The sequence below is a fragment of the Rana temporaria genome, chromosome 6, assembly GCF_905171775.1.
Source record: "Rana temporaria chromosome 6, aRanTem1.1, whole genome shotgun sequence".
Classification (NCBI taxonomy): Eukaryota; Metazoa; Chordata; class Amphibia; order Anura; family Ranidae; genus Rana; species Rana temporaria.
Window position 1 is genome coordinate 26,921,670 of NC_053494.1, and position 14,326 is coordinate 26,935,995.

At 44.7% G+C, this 14,326-nt stretch overlaps 1 protein-coding gene across 1 annotated transcript in view; it reads left to right on the plus strand.

Annotated features, from left to right (window-relative positions):
* LOC120944384 (Grid2 interacting protein) overlaps positions 1 to 14,326 on the plus strand; it is a 148,296-nt gene that overhangs the window by 104,138 nt on the left and 29,832 nt on the right. The window contains 8 exon segments of the mRNA XM_040358441.1: positions 964 to 1,025; positions 1,027 to 1,069; positions 1,072 to 1,101; positions 1,104 to 1,243; positions 1,245 to 1,253; positions 4,065 to 4,496; positions 8,274 to 8,361; positions 11,583 to 11,660. Coding sequence (XP_040214375.1) covers positions 964 to 1,025; positions 1,027 to 1,069; positions 1,072 to 1,101; positions 1,104 to 1,243; positions 1,245 to 1,253; positions 4,065 to 4,496; positions 8,274 to 8,361; positions 11,583 to 11,660 — 882 coding nt within the window.

Here is a 14,326-nt window from a genome sequence, read left to right on the forward strand (position 1 = left end):
ATTCTGGACTTTGAACCAATGTAGAGAAGAGAGGGCTGCAGATAAACAGTGTAAGGGGTTAGCTCGGTAGCGGGTGTGTGACCCCCCTGGATGGGTTCACTACACACTGAATTTATACAGACAGGCAGTCGAAGACGGTTGAAAACAAAGATTTTGGTTTATTCTTCCATCTTGCTGGAAACAAGTGCAAGCATCCAAACAGCATAAACAAAATCAAACATAAAATAAACCCTGGCCACTTTGGCGTCTACCTTCCACACAGGAACCTATCTATGAAGTCTAGCACAGCCTACTGCTGGTAGACCGTGCTGGTCATACAGCCGAAAAACAATAGTCTTTTGATTTTTATCACACAGAAAAAATCAATCCTCTACTCCTCAGAAGACTTTCTGGCACTGCTCTCCTTACTCACAAAGACCAGGATGATGCAGAAAATCAGTGGTAATCCCGTGGATTACTTATAGAGGCCTTAATTGCCTCATTCTGACAGCTGAAGTCTTCCAATGCCCTCAAACCTTTCCTGACCACATTTGCAGCCGACGCCTAATAACAATTGGGTGTATTGTCTAAAACAAGGCAGAAATGTATGTCCCGTCTGTGACAACACCCACAGATTTACCTGACTTCCTGTCACAACAGATACACAGAGATGTAACAAATCCTCCTACTAAGTTGTATCACCTGAGGCCTGTCACTTCCCTGGGTACATGGTATTTGTGAGGGTTTACTTTAAGAAGTCTTCTTTTAGATGTAGTTTTGAACTACATTCTTTAAACTGAAAGGAAGCCCTGGCTGGATGGTAGTATAGCACATTATGCTGCTTTACCCAAATGTGGGACAGCATAGTGTGCTTTTCAGTAAAGATAGCTAGCACAATGAATGAAGGTTGCGAATAGGATGATTCAGCTTGCACATGGCTTCTCATATATATTATATCATGTTGTGTATTCTGCTTCTTACCAGGAGAGCGGAAGTTAATGCAGGACAACCCATGGCAAAATTCTGCACCCCCATCCGTCCCGTGGCCCTCAGCGGCCTCCCAGCGCCCCTTCGCCAAGCAGCTCCGAATCGAACCCTACGTGAGTCTGGATGGCAGCCTGCCCCTTCCCCAACTCACAGGAAGATGTTCACCTTCTCACGGCCAAGTCGTTCTAGAGATACAGATCGATTCTTGGATGCGCTCAGCCGGCAGCTCGGGCAGAGTTTGACCATTACTGACCAGTTTCTGACTCCTGAGAATGAACTATGAAGAGGTAATTAAAATTAAAAACGAAAAAAAAAGTGAAAAAAGTCGTTCACCAGAAAAGTTTGCTGAGATTCTTGTACTGGTATTGTGGAAGGGTGGATGCCGGGTCTAGCACCAGATGGCAGGAAATAGTTGGCGTCAGGGCTGTATTTACCATAAGGACACTTGAGATGAATGCCTAGGGTGGTGTCATTAGAGGAAACGGCACCAAGGCTTAGGGGCCCTTTCACATCGAACGTAGTTGGAGGCATTTTGAACTGCACTCCACCTGCATGGACAGCCCACAGCCAAGGTAATTCTATGGGCATAATTCACATCACTGCAGCGCAGTTAAAAAGTGGAGCATTCTGCCTTTTTCTACACTGCAAATGCATGAAACACGCTACAAACACGCTTCAAACTCACCGCACTGTGTCTCTTTAGCCAAGCCCAAAAAACGTATAGAAAATGCATGCAGAACGCGTCAAGCTCGTTTTAAATGCATGTAAACATGCGGTCAAAAACGTGCAGTTATGTACAGATAATGTGAATGGGCCCTCAAAATGTTCAGTGTCAAAACGTTTTCCTAAATTTTGTTTTTATTTTCTGTCTACCTCTAGACACATCTTAATAAACTCAGCAAGAGAGCTGCAGAGATAAGGGGAGGAGATCAAAAGACTCTTTATAGTTCAGGAAACATAGAACCAGGGCCGATCCTAGGGTCACAGGCGCCTGGGTGTAGAAATATTTCTGGCGCCCCCACATGGGAGTTGTCATTTTACTAACTCCTCCATTTTACATTTCATTATACATCACATCTGTAGATGGACTAGGCACAGGAATGGGTAGGGGCTGTGTATCCTATGCAATCTATCATTCCATAAAACATCTAGAGCAGGGGCAGCCCAGAGCACATATAAAGGGATGCTGGCGATGCCATCCCCCAGCACACAGCATACTGAACACTGTGACTCACCTCAATTCTCTCTCCGTGCAGCCTGAGATAGAGATGGGAGTGGGAGGCATTCCAACTGGAGTTGGTGGAGACAGTGCTGGATCCAAGACTCCCAGTGTTAGGAATTCATTCCTGCACATCAGCACTCAGCAGCCACTGAAAACTAGAACTCTCATGTCAGGGAGAGTAGGGGCCCCTCCCCCGAGCACTGCCAGGCTGGACGGGCTGCCCTATGCTCACACATCAGTTCTGGACGGACACACACCTATGCTCGGGAAGACTAGTTCTGGACGGACACAAATAAGGAGAGAAGGAGGGAGGGGAGAACTCTGGCACTTCGGCAATGCATCCTGTGCACCCTGCCTAGGATCGACCCTGCATAGAACTGTCTCCTCTTTCTCTTGTTTAGTTGCCTTTACAGTTAAAATAAAAAATTGCTGCATATGAAATAGACCCCCTGCTGCTTCCAATAACACAATACTAGCATTAGTTTTAGTAGAGGAGGAAACCGGCTTTTAGCTGCTGGAGACAAGTGCATTATTCTGTAATTGTCTTCCGTCCCACCCCACGACCCCCCCCTGTTGTCCAGGCTCCCCTGTGTGCCCGGGCCCCCCTACAAGAGGCCTGGTGGTACCCCCCTATTGGCAGCGCTGCCTTCTCTTAAAATAAGGTAATGCTTTATTTGGGAGGATCTTAAGGGATGCTCCAAAAGCTGTACATGTCAAGAAAAGTATCGGAAATGTGAGAATCTGTTCATTTAGGTTTCAAGAAATGTCCATAAATATATAACAATGATTATCGGAATCTCAGAAAACTAGTTAAAGTATATAACTTTGCATAAAGTAGAGAGTGCTCGAGACCCCTAGAAGTTTCCATTTTGCTGTCTGTGCTTTTTTGGAGGGAGTTGTCTTCAATTCAATGTCTGGAGTCAGAACAATGAGGAGGAGAACTCTCCAAAAGAAGTGTCTAGCCTCGTACACACACATGCGGTTTTCTCGGCCAGAAACGGCAAGAAAACTGCTGGCAGAACTTTCTTGCCGAGTGTAAACGTGCGCGTGTACGAGGCTTTGAGGTTTCTCATCGAGAAAACTGCCCAGAATCTAGACGAGAAAATTGAGAACCTGCTCTCTATTTTCTTGTCGTGATTCTCGTTTTTCGGCCGAGAAAACCAGAGCGTGTGTATACTTAATGGTAGCTTCCAAGACATAGTAGGGTGAAGCAAGATGGCGGCGACGGCATCGAACGTGACGAGCGCATGCTCGTCGTAGTCGATGACGTGCCATTCAAAAGAACGGCGGTTCTTTTTGAATCGTACGTGTTTACACTCGGCCGGCAAGAAAATCTTGCCAGGAATCTCGTCAGGAAAAAATGAATTTTATTTCCTGACGAGAATCTGGGCCGTGTGTACAGGGGCTTCTGTGTTGGAAGATTAGAGAGGTAATCTATTAGAAACCTAAAAGACAGATTGCTAAGAAAGACCAAGTGGTCCATTAAATCTGCCATTTTTATGCTGAGAACAGACCTATGCCAATCCCATACATACTTAAAGTAGTATTAAACCCAAAAGCAAGCATTATTATATTGCAGCTTACCAATTCTTTGATGTGGTGGTGCACTAGTTTTCTTTTTATGCTTTCTTTCTTTTAATTTCACCTGGTGAGCCAACCAGTAAAGCTGACCATACTTGGATCGAAATTTGTCAGGGACCGGCTGAATTTGGATCCATGTATGGGCAGGCTGGTTGTACACAAGTAAAATATAGCAATGACCAAGGCCGAAATGGCAAAAAAATTCATCTGGCTTTCAGTAACTTTTTAGCAGCTAGTAAAATATGGCAATTAACATGCAGAAATTGAAGTTCACATGTGTCTTTTGCTGTTGCAGATGACATTTCAGGATGAACAGCTGAGCTGTGCCCCACGTGAGATTAGCACTACCAGCGACTCAATGGGCAGCAGTGAAGACGGGAGTTCCCTCACCTATTCATCAGTGTCTGATCACATTCCACCACCACCTCCCAGCCCCCCTCCGCCTCCTCCTCCACCACCACACCACCCCAGGGGAGAACTCAAGAGGGAGATCTCTAAAGGAGCGCCCCCTTCCTATGCCCAGGCTTTGGGGAGCTGTATACACCCCTTACCCCCAGCCCCTCCTCCTCTGCCTATTCCTCCTGTTCCTCCCGTTCCTCCTGCACCACCTTTAGAGCCCCTGGCACGTCACAGCAGCATGCACCGGAGGAGTGAATCCAGCCATATGAGTGTGAAACGGCTACGTTGGGAGCAAGTGGAAAATTCTGAAGGAACAATATGGGGCCAGGTTGGTACTAACAAATTTCATCTTTCTATTTTAATAATATATGATGGGAAGGCTAATATTGCAATTGTTCTGTAGTAGTAGTCGTAAGTCTTTCCCATCTGCTGGTCCTTAGTACTACTGCTCAGTTCATGCTGCAGTGCACACCTGCCCTCATCAAGAGTGCTTAAATAGACTTTAGCACAATCAGCTTGTACATTGTTAGGGGTTCTGTCTCATATTTGTTTGGCCACCCTGCTATTTGGATTGCTTTTTGTTTATGACTTGGACTGTATTCGGGCTTTGCTTCTGACTAGGGCTGTTACTGATTCAAATTTTCGTGTTCAATTAATCGATTTTTTTTAATCGATTAATGTACTAATTTCTAAAAATTATAACGCACATACATTTTTCGGAACACCACCATATATAGCCTCCACTGTAATATCCACAGACATCTCCCCCACTTTAATATCTTCAATAACCCTCATTGTAATATCCCCAATCTCCCCCACTGTAATATTCTCAGACATCTCCCCACTGTAATATCCACAGACATCTCCCCACTGTAATATCCAGACATCTCCCCACTGTAATATCCACAGACATCTCCCCCACTGTAATATCTACAATAACCCTCATTGTAATATCCACAGACATCTCCCCCACTGTAATATCCACAGACATCTCCCCCACTGTAATATCCACAGACATCTCCCCACTGTAATATCCACAGACATCTCCCCACTGTAATATCTACAGACATCTACCCCACTGTAATATCTACAGACATCTACCCCACTGTAATATCTACAGACATCTACCCCACTGTAATATCCACAGACATGTCCCCCACTGTAATATCCAGACATCTCCCCCACTGTAATATCCACAGACATCTCCCCCCAGTGTAATATCTACAATAACCCTCATTGTAATATCCACAGACATCTCCCCCACTGTAATATCCACAGACATCTCCCCCACTGTAATATCCACAGACATCTCCCCCACTGTAATATCCACAGACATCTCCCCACTGTAATATCCACAGACATCTCCCCACTGTAATATCCACAGACATATACCCCACTGTAATATCCACAGACATCTCCCCCCACTGTAATATCCACAGACATCTCCCCACTGTAATCCACAGACATCTCCCCACTGTAATCCACAGACATCTCCCCACTGTAATCCACAGACATCTACCCCACTGTAATATCTACAGACATCTACCCCACTGTAATATCTACAGACATCTACCCCACTGTAATATCTACAGACATCTACCCCACTGTAATATCCACAGACATGTCCCCCACTGTAATATCCACAGACATGTCCCCCACTGTAATATCCACAGACATGTCCCCCACTGTAATATCCACAGACATCTCCCCCACTGTAATATCCACAGACATCGCCCCCCACTGTATATCCACAGACATCTCCCCCCCACTGTAATATCCACAGACATCTCCCCCCCACTGTAATATCCACAGACATGTCCCCCACTGTAATATCCACAGACATCTCCCCCCACTGTAAAGGAAGATTAGTGCTTGCTTAGTCTTACCAGAGAAGCTGGTCGAACACGAGCAGTTGAGGACGGGTGATGATGTCAGCGCGCCGCTCTAGGTTCACCTAGGCCGCCGCCGTGTGGACCAAGATGGCTGCCGCTCCGGGTGCTAGTCCGAAGCCACGGCCTTTCCTATGGCCGAGGCAGCAGCGGAGTTCCACGGATCACGTGGTGTATCGATCCGTATATGGTGACCCGTTCGTATCACGGATCATTTACGATCCGTTGCACCACTAGTACCGATCAAAAGAATTTTGATCGATCAAAAAAATGAATGATTAATCGAGGAATTAATTTCCACAGCCCTACTTCTGACCTCATTTGTCTGCCACTTGCCTTGATCATCTGCTTATTTGTACATGAAGCTGGCTATGGCTAAGGCTCCTGGTAACAGATGAGTTCAACCAAACTAGAGTTAGATGAGGAAAAAAACACAGTACATAAAGAATATATGCTGTAAACACCAGACAACGGAATTGTGGCAGGACGAGATGCTCCGTGTATATGGCCCTGTCCCCTTTCTTAAGCAGCCCAATCATTGGCTGGTGTTTGATAGCTGATAGAAAGGGGGTGGAGCCACATACACGGAGCTGCTCGCCCAGCCCCCATCCCGTTGGCTTGTGTTTGATAGGTCAGCTTGTGATATAAATTTGTAAAAATAATAAATTAAATAATACATTGAATAAAGGGTTCCGTAAAAAAAAAATCGAATACATCCACTATTGAGTGCACCTCCCATCCCTGAGTGCAATCCTACAACATATAGAGTGCCTGCTTTCCGGAGCACATTGACCTCCTATTACAGAAGGTCTGGTCAATCTCTCCTGTGACCTAAAACCCAGCCAGGGCCTTTATCCCTCCAGAACAGACATGAATCCACCAAAAAACTAAATTAAATTCAGCTGAAATTCAAATTAAAAAACAAGAATTGAAGAAAATGTTATAGAAAATAAAGGAATACAATAATAAAGAATAGAATATAAAATAAAATAATAGAATAGCATAAAAAGCATAGAAGATAATAGAATAATAAAATTGAATAGAATAGAAATTAAAAGAATAAAATCAAAAAGAATAGATTAGAATTGAGTTCAACAGAATATAACAGAATAACAGAAAATAAAAGAATATAAAATAATAGAGTAAAGCAGTAATAGAGTAAAGCAGAACGGAATAGAATAGAGAATAAAATAGAATATTAAAGGAAAAAATAGAAAAAAACAATAAAATAGAAAGAATATAAGCATCTTCCGAAATTTTTATTTTGAATAGAATTAATTTGAATTTGAATGCCAATTTGAAATAGAAAATGCCTAAAAGAAACTAAACAACTCTGAAAATGAATTAAACTAAACAAAATGATTTAACTGAAATGAAACACAACAAATTTCTACAAGTCTAGCTGTGGGCCAGATTCACAGAGCAAGTACGCCGGCGTATCTACTGATACGCCGGCGTACTTTCAAATTTCCTGCGCCGTATCTTTAGTTTGAATCCTCAAACCAAGATACGACGGCATTTGGGTAAGATCCGACAGGCGTACCGATTCGTACGCCTTTGGATCTTAGATGCAATACTTTGACCGTCGTCCGTGAATAGGGATGGACGTAACTCACGTCTAAGTTAAAAAAATGACGTCGTTGCGACGTCATTTTGCGCAAAGCATGGCGGGAAATTTCTGGACGACGCATGCGCAGTTCATTCGGCGCGGGGACGCGCTTCATTTAAATGAAACCCGCCCCCTGATCGCCGATTTGAATTCCGCCGCCAGAAATACACTACGCCGCCGTAACTTACGGCGCAAAATCGTTGAGGATTCGAAATTCCGCCAGGTAAGGTACGGCGGCGTAGCGTATCTCTGATACGCTGCGCGGATCCAATTCTCTCTGGATCTGGCCCTGTGTGTTTAGTATCTCTTTAGGATACAACTCCAGCAAAATAATTTTTTAGATTAGAATAGTGGTTTATAGCTTCCCATTGGGGAGATATCCCTTTACTTTCTTTTTTCAGAGAGACAACAGGGAGCGAGTAGAAATCTTACTAAAGCGACAAAATCAATCTTTGGCATTTGTTTCCATTAAAAGATTTCCCCTCAATTTATGTCCTGATGGTCACCATGATAATATAAGTTAGGTGACCTCATCAATACAAGAACGACCAGCTTGACATCATCACATAGCACCACCTAAAGGATAACTTTCTATTCTTCTCTGTAGCTGGGGGAGGATTCGGACTATGAAAAACTGAGCGATATGGTGAAGTATTTGGATTTGGAGCTGCATTTTGGAACACAGAAACCTACGCGTAAGTTTGACCCACATGTTTATTCAGGCCAGAAACTTCCTGTGTGTCAGTTTTGAGATTACTTGAGATTGAAAATAACATTTTAATGGAGCAGAAGTCTTTTGTATGGGGGGGCAAAAACTGTCTATAAGGCCGTGTACACACGATCGGATTTCTGATGAAATAAAATCCGATGGATTTTTTCGTCGGAAATCCGATGAAGCTGGCTTTCGTCAGTCTTGCATACACACTATCAGACTAAATTCCGACCGTGCCAAAACGCAGAGACATAAAACATTACGACGAGCCGAATAAAATGAAGTTCAATGCTTCCGAGCATGCGTCGACTTGATTCTGAGCATGCGTGAATTTCCTATCGTTTTTTTATCCATCGTAAAAGTTTAAAACATGTTCTATTTTTTTACACCAATGGAAAAAAGACCGATGGCGCCCACACACGATCAGTTTGTCCGAGGAAAAAAGTCCATCATACTGTTTTCATTGGATAAACCGATCGTGTGTACACGGCATTAAAGACTGGACTTCCTCCAGACCAACTGGTCAGCATCCTGAAAGAAAGGTGGGACTTTGCTGGGCACACATAGATGTTAGGCCTCATACAGACGGGCGGATTATCCAATGAAAACGGTCCGCCGGATTTTGGTCTGATGGCTGTACACACCATCAGACCAAAATCCCTGCGGAAAACAAACGTGGTGACGTGTTGCGACATGGCCGCGCCGTCCCCGTGACGATGACGCGGCGACGTGCGCGGCCCTGGAAGTTCAATGCTTCCACGCATGCGTCGAATCAGACACATGAGAGGGATGGCGGTCGGTCGGACGTGTCCGGTGAGTCTGTACAGACGACCGAACACGTCCGACGGACAGGTTTCCAGCGGACAGATTTCTTAGCAGGCTAAGAAATTTTTGTCTGCTGGAAACTGTCCGATCCGCCGGACAATTGTCCGGTCGGGCCTACACACGACCGGATCTGTCCGCTGAAACTCGTCCGTCGGACCAGTTTCAGCGGATAGATCCGGTCGTGTGTACGGGGCCTAAGGGGGTACTTTGATGGACACTTCTGGTAGAAAGGGGGGGGTTTCAGATGAGTTCTTTTGGGGGAGGGGTTCTCTTTCAGGGGCCGGACAAGGGGTGGGCAGGAGGGGAAGCTGCACTGGATGCAGCAGAGCAAGGAGACAGAGAATGTAAACAGGGCAGTAAACCAATTCTGAGGCATTCACTTACAATGGAGGGAGGCGCATTTCGGCATCTTTGCCCTGGACACTCGACGGACCTATCCTGGGACTGCTTTCTTTCAAAACTGATTTTTTTTCAGCCCACAAATATTTGTAAAATATACAATGTAGCCCTCATAGTAAAAAGTTTGGAGACCACTGGTATAGGGAATCAGAGAAGACAGGATCGAACAGCCTTTTTACACAATGCAGAGGATAACCCATTAGATTTCACAGTGAGTATAACAAGCATGCTTTACTGCATATACAGACTGATTTTACAGTTTTGGGTTTAGTAACACTTAAAGTTTATTTTGCTTCTCACTGGGAAGATTCACCCTTTGTATTGATCCTGATGGGCATTGTCCCCGGGGGGAATGTAATGGGAAACCTAAATGTTATAGATCACATTTTTAACATTATCTCCCTTCTGCTTAGCCCTGGTGTCCCTTTCTTAGGGTCTGCACCCCCTGGGGTCAGGAGGGATCGATGATCATGTAACCACTGTGATTGGCTGTCGCAGTGGTCACATGATCGGGAGCCGGTCCTGATAGTTGGGACTTAGGCATCGTACACATGATTGGTCCATCCTTCGGACCGTTCTCATCAGTTAACCGATGAAGCTGACTGATGGTCTGATGTGCCTACACACCATAGGTTAAATAACCAATCGTGTCAGAACGCGGTGACGTAAAACACAACGACGGGCTGAAACAAACGAAGTTCAATGCTTCCAAGCATGCGTCGACTTGATTCTGAGCATGCGCGGGTTTTTAACCAATGCTTTTGCATACCAACGCTCTGTTTTGACCTATCGGTTAGGCGTCCATCGGTTCAATTTTAAAGCAAGTTCTCATTTTTTTGACCGAAGGTTGACTGACCGATGGGGCCCACACACGATCTGTTTTCATCGGTTTTGACCGATCGTGTGTACGCGGTCTAAGAGCTATATTTGACACCTCGGTTTCTGTGCTGGAAGTGTGCAGTGAGTGCACTCTCAGCACACAAACGTTGCTCACCCTGTGACGCATATGTGCACATGTGGACATTAAAGCCCATCCTTTTGCCATTGCACATACTGTATGTGTTATGCAGGTGGCAACAAGTTATGGAAGAGTTAGAGCTACCAGTTTCAAATAAAAGCATTGGTTGGTGCTGTGCTTTAAGTTATATAAACTGTCTCTGAATACTGCAATATATTTTACAAATGTAAGGAATGGATTTTTGTTTGCAACTACAGTTCCACTTTAAATGTAATCAGACCATCTCAAGATAAATATGCAAACTTCCAATATATTTTGGTAAGTCTTTTTATCTTTTATTGGCTGAAAGCAAATTAAGATTGCAGCTAATACTTAAAGCGGTAGTTCACCCTCTCGTACTTGATGTTACCATCGAGACAGGCATTGTAGCGCGAGCTACAGTATGCCTGTCCCGATTTTTTTAACCCCGTACTCACCTCGTAGTCGTCCATCGTAGATTTCGGCTCCCGCGGGGAATGGGCGTGCCTATGGAGAGGGAGGATGATTGACGGCCGGCCCTGGCACGTCACTCTCCCCGAAGACAGCCGGAGTAGGTCTCGGCTCTTCACGGCGCGTGCGCACAGGCTATGCGCACGCGTCGTGAAGACCAAGCCTATTTCGGCTATTTCCGGAGAAGCGTGACGCGCCAGAGCCGGCCGTCAATCATCCTCCGTCTCCAGAGGCACGCCCATTCCCCGGTATCTTCGATGGACGACTACAAGGTGAGTATGGGGGGAAAAAATTCGGGACAGGCATACTGTAGCTCGCGCTACAATGCCTGATTTAAAGGTAAAAGAAAAAAAAATTTTTTTTTTCCCGTCGATAGGGTGAACCCCCGCTTTAAAGTTTTCCATCATCAGAAGAGACACAAGATTAAACATTTATTTGTAATGTGTGTTCAGTGTTTTCTTCCTGTGTGTATGTTGCAAGTTCTGGAAATGTGTCTTTACTTTTTAGCATCATTTCTCTTCCTCTCTTTTCAGTTCTTCCAGTATTGCCAGAATCCTTGAAAAACAAAGGTGCTGTCCAAATATTGTCACACAAGAAAGCCTATAACACAGGTACGAGGTGCCCATTCACTGCTTTGAGATTAAACTTGTAGTACCAAATTATAACATCTCCATACTGTCCCTTTAATAGCATTATTATTATTCAGTATTTATATAGCACCAACGTTTGTGCAGTGCTTTACAATATAAAGTGAGACAATTCAGTAACAATATATTTCAATAGAAGAGGGTTAGAAGGGCCCTGCTCCTAAGAGCTAACAATCTAATAGGGATGGGCAAGTGAAACAAATGCTAATAACTGTGCGGCTTGAGATGATGGGGAAAATAAAAGATTTGAGTGATAGATGAAAGCAGGATAGGCCTTCCTGAAGATATGAGTGTGACTGAACTGTCCAACAACCATGTCAAGATTTAACTCCCTCCAGTTTGGACCCAGGAACCAGCTATTATAGCTGACCACCCAAGACTAGATGACACTAGCTTAGATGCAAACTGGAACTCTTTATTATAAATTCACACAGAATATATACCATTCAAGGTCAGATAAGAGTTTGCTCACATTACCCTAACAATACAAACTATAAACAGTAATATAATAAACATAGGTAAGGAACAGCTAACATAAACATCAATCTAATTAATGTACCAGGCACCTACACAAGCCTGGGTGACTTAGTGCCCATCCAGATAATGCTTTGAATAATCAGAGATCCCACCCCAGCTCAGACTGTTCAGCACCATTCTACCACCCTTGATACACAGAGTACAATATCATTAAAGCGGGGGTTCACCCTATAAAAAAAAAAAAAAATTGTTTTTCTTCTAGCCTAAAATTCGGCATTGTAGCGCGAGCTACAGTATGCCGGTCTTAATTTTTTTATCGCCGTACTCACAGTGTAATCGTACATAGTAGATTCCGACATGCCCACGGGGATTGAGCGTTCCAATCCAGACGGAAGGTGATTGACGGCCGGCTCTGGCGCGTCACGCTTCTCTGGAAATAGCCGAAATAGGCTTGGCTCTTCACGGCGCCTGCGCATAGTCTGTGCGCAGGCGCCGTGAAGAGCCGAGACCTACTCCGGCTGTCTTCGGGGAGCGTGACGTGCCAGAGCCGGCCGTCAATCACCCTCCCTCTTGAAAGGAACGCCCATTCCCCACGGGCAGTCAGAATTTAGTATGTACGATTACACTGTGAGTACGGCGATAAAAAAATTAAGACGGCATACTGTAGCTCGCGCTACAATGCCGAATTGTATGCTAAAATGTTGTTCTGCAGGGTGAACCACCGCTTTAACATAAACACATAACATCCCAAAATGGTTTGAACAAGTTAAAGTGAACACAATAATAATCATATCTCCAAGAGATGAGCAGACAGATAGAAACAATAGGTGACTCGATTAACAATGAAAATTCACACCTAGGAGGCACACAATGGGAGAGACATACTTAAAAATAAAAACATAGCACCTTAATAAACAGACTATAGCAGGAGACCTTAGAGTCAGGTTGCTTTGAGCTGATTAGAATAAAATCTACTCTGAGTCTTACAGTCTAAAGCATTCATTGCTGGTATTCCGGGTCTAGACTTCCAGGGTCTGTGTGGTTCGAGGAAACAATCTCGAATCCAAAGCAAGACCATTTCAAGGGTCCCCCAAGAACACACCTCCGAAAAATAGAGCCCCCTCGAAAGCCAGGACCCACAGTCAGAAGGCAAGAGGCAACCCGGCAGTCCTCTCCAAAAGCCCCTGTCCTGGTTGGGTCTGTCACAGTCAGTTTTCAGGGATCGCCTAATAGTGGACAGAGTAGTAAATAGCCAGACAGAATGGGGTAGAGAGTATCAGAGGATGGGAGAGGCTCTGGAAAAGTCTTGGAGTCAAGCAAGGGAGCTAGAGAGCAGAATTGGTCTCTAGAGGAGTTGTGGCTTTCAGGGGGGCATGTCTCCACAGAAAAATGGAAGTGCTTTGATATCCCAATGGTTTTGGAATGCTAGGCAATTTTTTATCATATCTTGTATCTCTTTACTGCTAAAAAAAACTCTCTCCCTGCCTGCTAGCATTTTTTGTACACTAACAGCCACGCTTGTGCAGCTGAAGCTGCCCATACACTGCTTGAATTGTGGCTAATTCCTGCTAAATCGGCCAACATTTGAGCTGTGGGTGCCCCTGTCTGCACCCCACCCTTTGATAAAAAAACTATTTTTTAAATTGACCTTGTCCCAGGAGCCTGTCTAAACATTTTGGGCCAAACAGTGCTTCCATCAGGTGCAAAAGGGGAATTGACATTCCTCTATCCACACGGTTTAGCATAGATGGAACAATCGATACATTTTCAATTTAAAGTGTGTATGGCCAGCTTCAGTGCCCAAGTCTAGCAACTTACAGATGGAGGGTGCAAATGCTAGGTGCCAGGATGAATATGGATGCGTGGTACTTATGTTATTCAAGCCCAGCCAATCAAAGTGGTTGAAGACTCAAGATCAGAGAAGAAATGGAAGCACCAGCGAAGTGGGAGAACATGGACATTGCAGCACTGCAGGGGGAGCACTTAACATGGTAAGTTATTCATGGTGTAATGCCATCAGGGGGGTACAGGCATTTCACCTGTAAGGGGCCCGATGGTCCCCAGGGGCTCAGCTGGCCCCCCCTCTCATTTTTTTTTTGCATTACACCTGTAGGGGAGCCCGATGGTCCCAGGGGCCCTTTACAGGCCCGGCT